The sequence below is a fragment of the Hydra vulgaris genome, chromosome 02, assembly GCF_038396675.1.
Source record: "Hydra vulgaris chromosome 02, alternate assembly HydraT2T_AEP".
Lineage (NCBI taxonomy): Eukaryota > Metazoa > Cnidaria > Hydrozoa > Anthoathecata > Hydridae > Hydra > Hydra vulgaris.
In genome coordinates, this window is record NC_088921.1 from 36280001 (window position 1) to 36294164 (window position 14164).

A 14164-nucleotide genomic window follows, 5' to 3' on the forward strand; every position below is an offset into this window, starting at 1 on the left:
TGTATATATATATATATATATATATATATATATATATATATATATATATATATATATATATATATATATATATATATATATATATATATATATATATATATATATATATATTAGAGGTGTGCAAAACTTGAAGTTTCAAGTTTGTAGTTCTAGTTTAATCAATAATCAAACTCAAATCAAATGTGTTTAGTTAATTAAATATAATTCGAATTTCGAACCTAAAGTTCAATATTTAAAAAGTTGCTGTAAAATTGTATTAAAACGCTTCAAAAAGTCACTGTAAAATTATATTATTACGCTTCAAAATGGAGGACGAGAGAGTAAGGAGCGTTATTTGGAATTATTTTGATAGGCGTAAAATTAACGATACCATTTTGGGTTTTTGTAAAATTAGAAAATGCAGTCAAAAAAGATCTTGTTCTACTTCATCTACAACTGGCTTATTTACTCACCTGAGAAGTTATCATAAGAAGGAATCAGCAGAGTGTGATAAAAAGGCACAAGAAGCAAAAAAAATGAAGAAGGAAGAAAATAAAGCTGGAAAACAACTCTCAGTTAGTGTCACAGATCTTTTACTGAATGAACTTCCAACAGTACCAGGTTCAGGACCAAAACCAGTCCAGTCCATATATATATATATATATATATATATATATATATATATATATATATATATATATATATATAAATATATATATATATATATATATATATATATATATATATATATATATATATATATATATATATATATATATATATATATATATATATATATGTATATATATATATATATATATATATATATATATATATATATATATATATATATATATATATATATATATATATATATATGCACACACTGAACTATGTTCAAGTTAAAAAGGTAATATAAAACTTAATTAACTGACAATAATTATAACAAAATTCTTATGAATTCTCTTTAAGTTATACATTATAAATATATTAAACATAAAACTACTTAACTTAATCTTTTAATAAACATAAATTTATTGAACTATAAACATTGGGAACATTATTTTTTCATTTTAGACTGAAAGTTTTAGTAGCACCAATTTACAGCTTATTTATTTGTAGGCACGCACAAACAAATATTATTCTAATAGAATAGAATAAGTAATCCTTTATATAGTGTATATGTCCCTATAAATTATAGCATAAATTATACTATAATTTAAAGGGACATATACACTATATTTATCACAAACTTTTAGAAAATCTTATCACAAATATTAACAAAAAAAAAATCAATATATCACATTTTAAAGTTACGCCAAAGTTAAGGTAGCTCTTAACTAACGTAACTTTTCTTACTTAAATCTAGCTGAGTATTTTCTTAAGATGTTTTGTGAATACCATAATTTAAGAAATGAACTTACGAAAAATATATCTTAAGTTTTGTGCTTAGCAACTGTGCAACTTTTGTGAATAGGAAAATTATTAAGTTTAGAATTTACGCCAAACTTACGCTTACGAAAGTTTTTTATGAAAGTGAATTTGCACCCAGAACTTTACAGAAACCATTAGGAAAAGTGATTTTTAAGCAAAAAAAAATTTGAGATGTCCCTGGTAGTCCCACACTCAACTTGTTTCTCTGCACAGCAAGTTTGTCAAGGTTTGTGTTTCAAAGTAAAAGAGTTGAGAGAGAGAGAGAGAGAGAGAGAGAGAGAGAGAGAGAGAGAGAGAGATGTAACCACAATAAAAAAAAGTACTTGACTGTAGTAGCTCCCTCAACCTTGGTAAAAGTGGATTTACATTTTAAAATAAACCTATTGTTTTTGTTATTTTCTAACATTTCATTATACTCGATTTTTTTATATACAGTCGTCCCCCGGTTAACGAACCCCCCTGTTAGCGAACTTTCGGTTAACGAACCGAAAGTTTGCCCAAAATCCTCCCCCGGTTAACGAACCGGGACCGCCAAATGGCGTGCACACGTGCGTGAAGGTCGGGCGCGCCGTCCAGCATTTCCCCCTCAGTTTTGTGAGTGTCATGGAAGCCTGGGAGGTGAATGGTTGTGCTGGGTGTGCTTTTGTTGTTTCATTTTTTTCTTGTCTTGTTTCACTAATATTTTTGTGCTTTTTTCTAGGTTTTTTACATCAAGGAGTGCATCGTTCTCATCACCAAAGCCTGGAAGAAGGTCACTCAAAAAACCCTAAACACTGCTTGGAAGCCCCTGTATCCAGCTACCTGCCAATCTGCACCAGGAGCAGGAGAGGAAGATGAGGACGAAGACGCCATCTTTGCTGACATTGTGGCAACTGCCAGGAACCTCAACATGGAAGTGGATGCCAACGATTTGACTGCCCTTGTTCAAGAGAACACTGACGACCTGAGTGTGGAGGACATGAGGGAGTTGGCTGCTGAACTAGGTGAAGCAACTGGAGAGACTGCTGAGGAGGAGGAACCCATTAAGTCAGCTGACATCAAAAATCTTTTCATCCACTGGGACAAAGTCCAAGAATTTTTAATGGCCCACCATCCCAAGAAGTTTGAGGTGGAGCAAGCTCTTGACCATGTTGAAGCTGTTGGGGTCAAGCATTTCCGCGCCATGCTCAAAGCCAGGGAAAAACAAACGACCATTGACAAGTTTTTCACTGCTGGGCCATCTGCAGCTGCTGGGCCATCTGGAACTGCTCAGAAGAGGGCTGCTGCAATTGACTTGGCGGATGACTCCGACTGAGTTTTCATTTTTTTTTTGTAAAAATTTGACAAGAAATTTTCTTGTTGATTTTTCTTTCAAGTTCAATTTTCAATTTTTTGGTAAAAAATTTGACAAGGATTTTTCATGTTCAATTTTCAATTTTTTCGTAAAATTTTGACAAGCATTTTTCAAGTTCAATTCTCAATTTTTTGGTAAAAATTTGACAAGCAATTTTCTTGTTGAATTTTCATTTTTTGATAAGCAATGTTCATGTTCAATTTTTAGTTTTTCCTAAAACTTTGACAAGCAATTTTCATGCACAATTTCAATTTGTTTCAATTTTTAAAAGTGCATAAATCTCAGGTTTCAATCATTTCAACTTTGCCTATTTTATTTATCAAGTTGGACAATTTTTTGAATTTTTTCCCCCATTATTTCGGCAAAATCCACCAATTAAAAATTTTTTAATGGCGGCCTATGGGAAAACGCGTTTCGGTTAACGAACTTTTCGGATAACGAACTAGTTCGTACTCCGAATTAAGTTCGTTAACCGGGGGACGACTGTACATTACATTTCATTATACTTTGAATTTCTCAAAACAATATATAAATCATTTTAAAACACTTTTAAAAGTTTTAATAGCAATAAAAAAAAAGTTACCCTAACAATTGTAGACAAAGCAATTCATTCTCTATCCGACCTGGAGAACTCGTTGGTACTAAATACTTGATTGCATACATCTGTGATTTATCTTCACGTAACCTTGCCAAGTAGACAACACTGAATGTTCCTGCCATAAAAGAAAAAATATTTTATTTAAAACTGTAATTTTTACACTAAAAAAAAAATACACACATATACAGATTCTTTATATTTATGGCATTGTCATGTTCTATTCAAATTTTTAATAAAAAAATAAATCTTAAAATCTTAAACATTAGTACTTGGATCTGGATAACTTTAGGAGTTCTGTTTTTTAATTGTCTTACATAAAATGGTAGCAAGAGACTTTATTTATTTGTTATACCAAATTACATTTTTCTTAACAATAGCAATGAAAAAATAATTTAATTGTAACTCAAACACATATATAAATGTGTTTGACCATTATCTCTGACATTACAAAATGTGTTTGACCATTATCTCTGACATTACAAAATGTGTTTGACCATTATCTCTGTTCTATCTCTATTATCCATATCTCTTTTCTTTGCTTACACTAGACATTATCATGCAGTGCATAACTTTTTAAAATAAAGCATGAGATTAAAAATAATGAGAAGCGGAAACCACTTTCAAAATAAATTACTAACACATTAAAAAATAATAATAATATTTTAATCAAGTAATGATAGTAGTTGTCAAAAAACATAAAAAAAAAGAAATTCAAATTATAACTTATTAAAATGTCATCAAAGCAATTTGAAAATCGTAAAAAAATCTTGCACAATTCCATCATGGAACTACAAACGAGTTTTAAAAGCTACTAAAGTTCCTATATCTACTGTTGGAAGGTTATATATACTGTTGGAAGGTTATATCTACTGTTGGAAGGTTATATATACTGTTGGAAGGTTATATATACTGTTGGAAGGGTTATAAAACAATATAAGAAGATTTTATCCATCAAACAAGCTCAAGATCAGGAAAAAAAAACTTTTTAAAAATAAAAAAGTTCTAAATAAGATTTGTTGTTCTTTTGAAAAACCTCTTGTTAGAGAAAGAGCTATAAAGTACAAAGTTTTTGATTTTTTTGGTAAGGAAAGTGAAGAAATACTACAATTACAAGTCTTTCTGATCAATTGAATACCCAAACCGTTCCATCAAACCAAATTCCACTGCCAAAACACAAGCACAAAAACTTTACAGCTAAGATTTGACAAACTTGAATGGCTGCATTTTGATGGACGATGACTTATAATGTGACTTTAGTCAAATTCCTGGTGACAAATATTGTTTGTGGCAGTGTAAGCAACAAGTATAAATACAAACTTGTGGACAAAAATGGAAAAAAATTGCTCTTATGGCAAGCAATTTGTAGTTGTGGAAAAAAGAGTAGAGCTTTTGCGACATTATTAACTTTAATATCAGAAATTTATATTCAAGAGTGTCTTCAAAAGCAACTTTTGCCACTCATTCAATTGCATGTTAGATCTTGTTTGTTTTGGCCTGACTTAGATTTGTGCCATTACGTTAAAAAAAACCTTAGAGTGATATAAATTGAGAAAGGTTAATTTTGTACCACAAAAGCTCAATCCATCAAATTGCTCACAAATCCCGGTCCATCGAAAAATATTGGGATATTGGCAAAGGATATTTGCCCAAAAACAGGCAAGATTATTAATTCACTACAAGAATTGCTGAAGGCATGGTTAACCATAAGTAAGAAAATGACAATAACAGTTGTGCAGAAATTAATGGGCACCATTAATTTTAACATGGTAATTAACACAAACCTATTAACTTATGATGAATTTTAAGTTAGTAAAAGGAACAGTAATCTAAACTGATTATTGTGGTTTGATTTTTTGATTCCAGATTATCATTATTATTGAGTTTTTAACTCTAATGGCTAGATAGGGCCTACCAGCGCCTTGATATACAGGACAGTAATGAAAAGGATTGGTATGATAATATTTAATAAATTGAATAAAATCTGTTTATTGTAAACAGTTGTCAAAATCTGTTTTAATTTGAGTTACATAACATAAAAACAATGCTGAAAATATAAACTAACTCATTCAAGGTTTAATTACACAAGCTATTTCAAATAATTTGCTGCCCTCCCACTCAGTTTATTTTTTTTGTTGCCTTCTTTACAGTCTCTTATTTATATTATATTATAACAAACCGAACATGTAAGCAAAAAAAAAAAAGAAAACTATAAAAAACTAATTAAACAAGAAATCAAAAAAACAACTAATTACAACAGGAATCCAAATAGGGAGTGTAAAAATTGGTGATCATAATGGCTTGGTGTCAAATCCTCTAATACTTATTTAAAATTCACTTAGGGTTTATGAGGTTATGATTTATTCGGAAAAAAAGAAAAGAGATGCAACTATACGACTATGGGAGACTCAAGCTTGGCTTTAATTTTGTGCAGAATTAGACAATAATTTGAACCACTAGCCAATAGAAATAAAAGTTGGATCACCAGCCAATAGAAATAAAAGTTGGATCGCCAGCCAATAGAAATAGGGCCAGTTTAGATGACATTGTCAAGAAGATCCTTAATGTGGATAAAAAACAATACAGGAGCAAAGATAGAACCTTGCTGTACCTAAGAAGTTACTAGAAATAAAAAAGGTATTGGCCTTTGAGGATGACTTTAATCCTGTGTTTAGAAAGAAATAATTTAATAATCAAAAAAACTTTATATAAAAAAAACTAATAATAGGAAGAAGACTAATTAGAGGACTGGAGACTAATTGGAGGATAGTCATAGAAATTAAACAATTTCCAAAGTTTTTAAAAATTGGAACCACTTATTTAGCACTTATTAATAGTTTAGAAATAAATAAAGTGAGTTCTGGAGAAAACTTTTGTAATACTATGATAGGAATATTGTCTGGACCATGCAGAATTCAATTAAGAGTTGACTTTGGCATTGGAAGACTTAGTAATTTGAATGTCTAACAACAGGTTAATCTGATTAACTGGAATGACAGAAAGAGTTTAGCCATTAGATTCAAGAGTCAAATTAGATAAAAAATTCTTTGAAAAAAGTTCTGCCTTATCATTGGGAGAGGTAATAAGATCAGACCCATAAAATCGATATGGATAATTTTGTAAAAAAAAATGAAAAAATGATTACAATATAATATACCAACTGCACAAAAAGGTGAGAATCATGAAGTAGAATGAGATATGAGCTAAAACTGAAAATAAGGAATAAAAGTTTCCATACCTGCCTTGTTCATGATATGAAGAACATTATCAAGACAGTTTTATTAGAGGAACAGCATTAAAGATGAGGCTAAAGCTTGATGATGATGATCACGATGATCATGTTGATCATGATGATGTTTATATATAAACATAGATATATATAAACATATATATATATATATATATATATATATATATATATATATATATATATATATATATATATATATATATATATATATATATATAGATCTATAGTTTGTTGTCTTTGGGAAGAGCGGAAGGAAAAGAGTAATTCTTACGCCTACACATACATCACTTTTAATTACTTTTGACTTTCGTCCAACATTTGCGTGTTTGACGAAAGTAAAAACCATTAATTTAATTACAAATAAATCGTTTTTTAAAAAAACCACAAAAACGCAAATTTAATTGACCAGAATGTTTTAAAAACATTCTGAATGTTTTTAACAATATAAACAATGTTTTTATTTTTATTTTTTTTAATAAAATGTTTTTATTTTTAACTTTTTTAATAAAATGTTTTTATTTTTATTTTTTTTTACTGTAAATCATGCGCGGAGTGTTGCTACATCGACTATCTTATAGCCTGACTCGCAAGGGAGTGCTGCTACATTGACTGACAAATAGCCTGACTCGCAAGGGAGTGCTGCTACATCGACTGAGGGTTTGGTTGGGGCAGGCAGCCTATCAATTAATAAAAAAAAATAATTCCGGTCTTGCATTTTAATTTTTACTTTTTGTCAACAAAATATGGAAAAAACTTTCGGACAACATCTTTGGGTTGTATATATATATATATATATATATATATATATATATATATATATATAAACATAAATTATTATAAATTAACAGGAAATATTACAAATAATTTAAAAAGGCTGCTAGATCTCCTAACTAACTTGTATACAAACAACCTTAATAGAAAGCAAGAGAATATTTTCATTGTTGTCTAATTCTGCACAAAATGAAGATTTTCACTTAGTGACTTCATCTCTAGATTACCTCAGATTTTTTTAAATTTATTTCATAACCAAATAAGTTCAAAAAATGCTTACTTGTTCCAGTAAAATTATTCTTTTTTCAATATATGTATATACAAATTTAACTTGTTTAATATATGGAAATACTATAGGTATTGTTTAAATTTATCCTTTTAATTTTTTGAAATGAAAATTTTTAAAATAAATATTTGGTGCTCTTGTTTTTAAAAAATGATTTTTTTAATTCCCGGAAAATCAGTAAATTTAAAATTTTTCACTTCCTAGGATCAAAAAAATGCTGTGAATTGATACTCTTTACACTGTATGTATTTTAAGTACAAAAAAACTGTATTTATAATGTCATTTTTGTTGCAACAAAATTGTAATCTTTTGAAATACTAATTTGTCTTTTGATACACTTTGATTAATTATTGAAAAATGATATTATAACCACAATTTTTAAAAAAGATTAAAACTTTAACTACAATCAGTGTAGTTTTATTTAACTTTTGCTAAAAAATAAATTTTAAATTTTTTCTTTTTATTATTGTTATGGTAGACGCAACGCTTACAAAAAGAGTAAAAAATTTTAGATCAAAAGTTAAATAAAATAATCTTAGTTTTATAAAAGACCAAAATTATATCAGAGTTTCCAAGAACCTATTTTTTTATTTAAAAGAATTCTAGAGCTTACCTTCTCCAACAGTTTTCAATATCTCAAAATGACTTTGAATAAATGGAAAGTTTTGAATTAAATCAGAAGCAAAATCTTGATTTTCTGAATTATAAAAAAATTTATAAATGTTATTTTATGTGTCTATACAACTTTAAACTTTATATACGTAGCAAATTATTTTGAAAACAGTTGCATATAAGATAACCAGGGTGAATACATAACACCCAAAAGCATAAAATGCAGTTGGGTCAAATCATTATATTTCAACCAATGGTCTGTGGCTCACCATCTCTGATTTTTACATATTGTTATGATCATCATGTAGATAGGTTAAATTTGAAATTTCAGACTTCCAAGTACAACGGTTCAGAAATTATAGCCTTAAAAACATGACACAGTGGCCCCCCTTGATTTACAAATGGTCAAAACAGACTACTTTAGAGCTGTATAACTTTTTTCTCACTTTCAACAAGTGTTTCAACAACATTTTTCTAGAACATTTTCTGGATAGTTCTCTCTTTAAAAAAGTGGTTTTCAGCCATTTTGAGATGCTTGTAAATTTTTCTAGCACTTTGTTTTGATTTAAGATTAACAGCATATAAGACCATTAGACCTAACTATCTGAAAATGCAAACATTATAAACTTGTTAAATCCACACCAAAAATGCCAGCATTTTTAAATCACCCTATTTTTCAATCATCAACGGTTGTATGTGTTACTAGCAACCAGTGCCCCTCTAATCTGCGAACTGGCCTATGTAAAGGGTGCAACTAATTATAAGTCATTTCTTGATAAAAGGAAAGATATGGTTGGTTGTCCTCTCCTTGAGCTAGTCTTTATAGTAGATAGGGGCACAAAAAAAGGGGGCAGTAACTTTTTATAGACGTTCATTATGGTTCAAATAAAGGTCTCTAAATTAATTTAGATATTTAGGTACTTAATACCTAAATATCTAAATTAATTTCAAAATGAAACCATTATTTCTTTAAATTCTATTTTATTATAGGTAATCAGTGGTGTTTATGTGGTCTGGACCCCTCCTCCCCCCTCACTCACTAAGGTGAGGGGGAGGGGGGAAGGGGTGGCACCAATCAAATTCAATTAACTTTCATTAATTCCCTTTTAAGACCATTACATAGTATATTTGCTGGAAAATCTCGCACACATTTTTGATAGTTACTATGAAAATTTGAATCTTATGGTAAAAGCATGAAAAAATGCAATAAAGATCTAACGGCCTTAACTGTATATTCATTAGAAAATGAATTATGTATGTTTCATGCTAGAAAATGAATGCTTATACCTTTGTAAGTTGGTTCCCTTCTTCCCCCTTTGATTGGTGCCACCCCAAACCCCCTCCCCCCACCTTAGTGAGTGAGGGGGGGGGAGGGGTCCAGACCACATAAACACCACTGAATACCTATAATAAAATAGAATTTAAAGAAATAATGGTTTCATTTTGAAATTAATTTAGATATTTAGGTATTAAGTACCTAAATATCTAAATTAATTTAAAGACCTTTATTTGAACCATAATGAACGTCTATAAAAAGTTATTGCCCCCTTTTTTTGTGCCCCAATCTACTATAAAGACCAGATCAAGGAGAGGACAGCCAACCATATCTTTCCTTTTATCAAGAAATGACTTATAATTAGTTGCACCCTTTACATAGGCCAGTTCGCAGATTAGAGGGGCACTGGTTTCTAGTAACATACAACCGTTGATGATTGAAAAATAGGGTGATTTAAAAATGCTGGCATTTTTGGTGTGAATTTGACAAGTTTATAATGTTTGCATTTTCAGATAGTTAGGTCTAATGGTCTTATATGCTGTTAATCTTAAATCAAAACAAAGTGCTAGAAAAATTTACAAGCATCTTAAAATGGCTGAAAATTGGACATTTTAGGCGAGTGGACATTTTGCTTTTAGATATATTTAAGCTCTAAACTGCAACAAGCTGCCTATATTTTGCCCGTTTATTGCAGACATTAGTAGCTAATCAGAAAAGCTATCTGTAAAGACTTGTGGATGAACAGAATAATGCTACAGTTAGTTTCATTTTGACATATTTTAGCAATTTTATGATTTTTTCCAAAGTTGAGGAGGTCATAATTTTTTTCTAATTTAACAAAAGTTAATAAAAACCACTTTTTTAAAGAGAGAACTATCCAGAAAATAGTTCTAGAAAAAATGAGACACTTGTTGAAAGTGAGAAAAAAGTTATACAGCTCTAAAGTAGTCTGTTTTGACCATTTGTAAATCAAGGGGGGCCACTGTGTCATGTTTTTAAGGCTATAATTTCTGAACCGTTGTACTTGGAAGTCTGAAATTTCAAATTTAACCTATCTACATGATGCACATAACAATATGTAAAAATCAGGAAAATCAGAGATGGTGCCCCACAAAGTTTTCTTCAAATTTGTTGAAATATAATGATTTGACCCAGTTATAAGAATAAACAAAACAATTAAAAAAAGATTAATAAACTTAAAAAACAATATTTGTCTAAAAATCAAAATTTATAAAATTAAATTGTTTCAATTTTAATTGTTTGAAGCAACAAAATGGTGTTTTTAGATTTGAAGACGCTACTTTTCTTGCTACATATCAGGTTTAGAGTATGGATCTTAGTCAATAACACCCTCGACAACACTTATTTGTGAAAAGAACAAGAACCCACACACTATATACAAGCCCTGCTATTTGTAAACAAATATAAATTTAAACCTGTGTAAACAGGTATAAATTACATATTTACAATTTGTGCAACTGTTCTTTATTAAGATTTTTTATCCAAAACTTATGGTTTTAATTGAAACATAATTATGGTTAAAACTTAAACATAATTATGGTTAAAACTTCAACCTTTTTAGAATCAATTATTAATTGATTCTAAAAAGGTTGAAGTTTGTTGAAGTTTTGTTTTGGCTGAAGTTTGTAGGACAAGATTGTTAGAAAGAAAAAAAAAAATTGTTCCAAGGATTCGCTACTCTTTTAGTGAAAAATGTCGTGATATATTTTACAATTATCAGTTATTTCACTGTGTAAGCATATACAGTGACAGTAATTAGGTTCCAGTACTTAGGTTATATTGTCAATGACTAAACATGTCAAATAACTCAACCTTATTTTTAAATTTAAATTGTTGAATACAATCAAAATGAATTCTTTTGGGAGCTAATGTGTCTAAATTAAGAAGCTGTAAGCAATCTTCACAGCAGAATTATTTTAAAAAGTGTAGTACTTTTGTAGCTTGTTGCTACAAAAGTACTGTGCATTTAGGGGCTGATTTGAATAATTATTGCAGACTTTTGCAAATTCTAAATATTGTTATATTGTTTATAATTATGTAATTTAATACTTATGTTGTTAATTTTATAGTATTTACGTTTATATTGTTTATGTTCAAACTTTCTTTATGTTTATGTTCAAGCTTTCTTTATGTTTATGTTATATTTAAGTTTTTCTTTATCTATAATTTATTGTATGAATAATTGTAGACAATAGTAGAGCTGTTATAAGAAATAAAACTTGCATAAAATTCATCTTATTAACAATAAAAGGATCACATTATGAATAAATGCAATAAGATGCAATACAAATGTGACTTTTAACAAAGCATCCCAGAGCACTACAGCTTATCTTGTAGACTTTTGTTGCTTTTTGTTAAAGCTGCTAAAGCAATGATAAGTTTGAAATTTCAATACCAAACAATAATGTGAGCAAAAGTATAATATATTCTATTCCAGTCAAATCCAGATTATTATTGTTGAGCTTTGATTTTAGAACTAGGGTTCTATAAACCATGATTAAGCAATTAATCATGGTGTGTGTGTGTTTGTGTTTGTGTTTGTGTGTGTGTGTGTGTGTGTGTGTGTGTGTGTGTGTGTGAGTGTGTGTGTGAGTGAGTGTGTGCGTGTGTGTGTGTGTGCGTGTGTGTGTAAACTAGTAGAACTCAATTATAAATTTTTGAATTTTACACAGTGCTTTGCCAATAAAGATTCATTCCCTATATATATATATATATATATATATATATATATATATATATATATATATATATATATATATATATATATATATATATATATATATATATATATATATATATATATATATATATATATATATATATATATATATATATATATATACCTAAAATATATTTATCAATTCTTTATTTTAACATATATTTGAATATAATATGTATTACCAATTTTTGAAATTATTTTTTACAACTATTAAAACATATATGTATTGATTTTGAGAAACTTGTCATACTTTTAGAGTTCTTAATTTTATTCCTTTCAGCTTCTTTAAGATTTTGCTCTTCTGTATTATTTTTTTGTTGAGATTCAGTTTTACTATGACATGGTGATTTACAAGCTCTGAATAATCTCTCTCTAGTTGGAGTTAAAATAAGTTCTGCAGGATTCATTTTTTGTTATATCTAAAAACTAAAAAAATGACTCTCCTAAAATATAAACTAAACATGTTTAAACATAACATGCAACAAAAATTGTTAGAACATTGTTTTTTTCAGTCAAGATCAAGTAAGACATTTTTACCCTGGTATCAGGCAACCCAGCTATTATCTATTTTAGCAAAATGCAAAATATGAAGTTTATCTTTATATAAAGATTTATAGTATACTTTTTATTTTAATTTAAAATTACATTGATTCTAAGTTTGAAGAAAAAATCATTCATTATTATATTTAAGAAAAAATTATATGCATGAAGATAAAAGTATAACAGCTTTTTAACTGTGACTTTATACCAAATTCTTCTTGCAATAGCAACAAAAAATAGGGATATAAACAATTGTATGACAAGAACACATTTGGTACCTGAGTATTTAAAATAATAGTTGTAGCGATAAAAAACTGTCATTTTATGATGGCTTAATGCTATAAAATAAAGTTACAAAAATATCAAACAGATTAATTAAAATCCTTTTTAGTAGTTAATTTAATCTTTTACAGTAATCTAAAAATCATGATATGTGAGAAATTATCTAAATTATATTTAGATAATTTTTCACATTATTTAGGTTTTATTTATTAAATAAGACCTAGACAGATTTTTTAAACTTATTTAAAGTTAAGAGCATAAGAAACTGATTGAAGTTTATTTAACTTTTAATAAGAAACTGATTGAAGTTTATTTAACTATTAATTTATAGAAGTTTACTTAAAAATCTTTTTTAATCGAAGTTATGTAAAATGCAAGTTAGTAACTTACATTTAACTTAACTTCACTAAAAAAAGATTACATTGTAAGCAAAATATAAAAACTAAACTGATTTACAAACTTTAACTAAAAAAATATGAACTTAATTATTGTAAGTTTTAATAACTACAACAATTCAAGTTGTTACATGTCATATGTCTATGAAGTAAATAAAAAGTGAAAATTTTAAATTAAATATTATGATTTAAACAAAAGATCAATGTTAAAAAAATTAAATTTTTTTTTTCAAATTTTTCCGACAAAAAATATTGTCCAATCAAATATAACTATTTTGCACATAGACGTAAGTTTACAATAATAAATATTTCATCGGTTGTCGTGCCCGATACATTATATAAGGCTTGTTCTCGTCATTCATTGACGAAAGCAGCAAATCCCTATGATATTACCCTGAATCTTAAATTACCCCGAACCTTGACCATTACCAAATTTGAGTAATATTGCAATTTTAAATGATCATGATGAAGACTTACACCATTATAATTATTTAGTCATATAAGTACATCACTATGTTACTCCAGAAATGTTTTTAAAACTAATTTAATAGTAGCTTTTTTAAAACTATTTAGAAGAACCCTCCATTTTTAACTTGTATTGAACTAGATTTTTTAAGTAATACTTTTATAATATATAAATTCATAAATTTGCTTTGATTTTATTATTAATT

General features: G+C 28.1%; 1 protein-coding gene across 1 annotated transcript in view; it reads right to left on the reverse strand.

The window, feature by feature from the left end:
• LOC100200027 (cell division cycle 7-related protein kinase) overlaps positions 1 to 12715 on the reverse strand; it is a 37513-nt gene extending 24798 nt beyond the window's left edge. The window contains exons 1-3 of the mRNA XM_065790747.1: positions 12527 to 12715; positions 8262 to 8345; positions 3330 to 3459 (exon numbers count right to left, since the gene is read on the reverse strand). Coding sequence (XP_065646819.1) covers positions 3330 to 3459; positions 8262 to 8345; positions 12527 to 12683 — 371 coding nt within the window. The 5' untranslated portion in view covers positions 12684 to 12715. The remainder of the gene's footprint in view (positions 1 to 3329; positions 3460 to 8261; positions 8346 to 12526) is intronic.
• Between the last annotated feature and the right edge of the window lie 1449 nt (positions 12716 to 14164).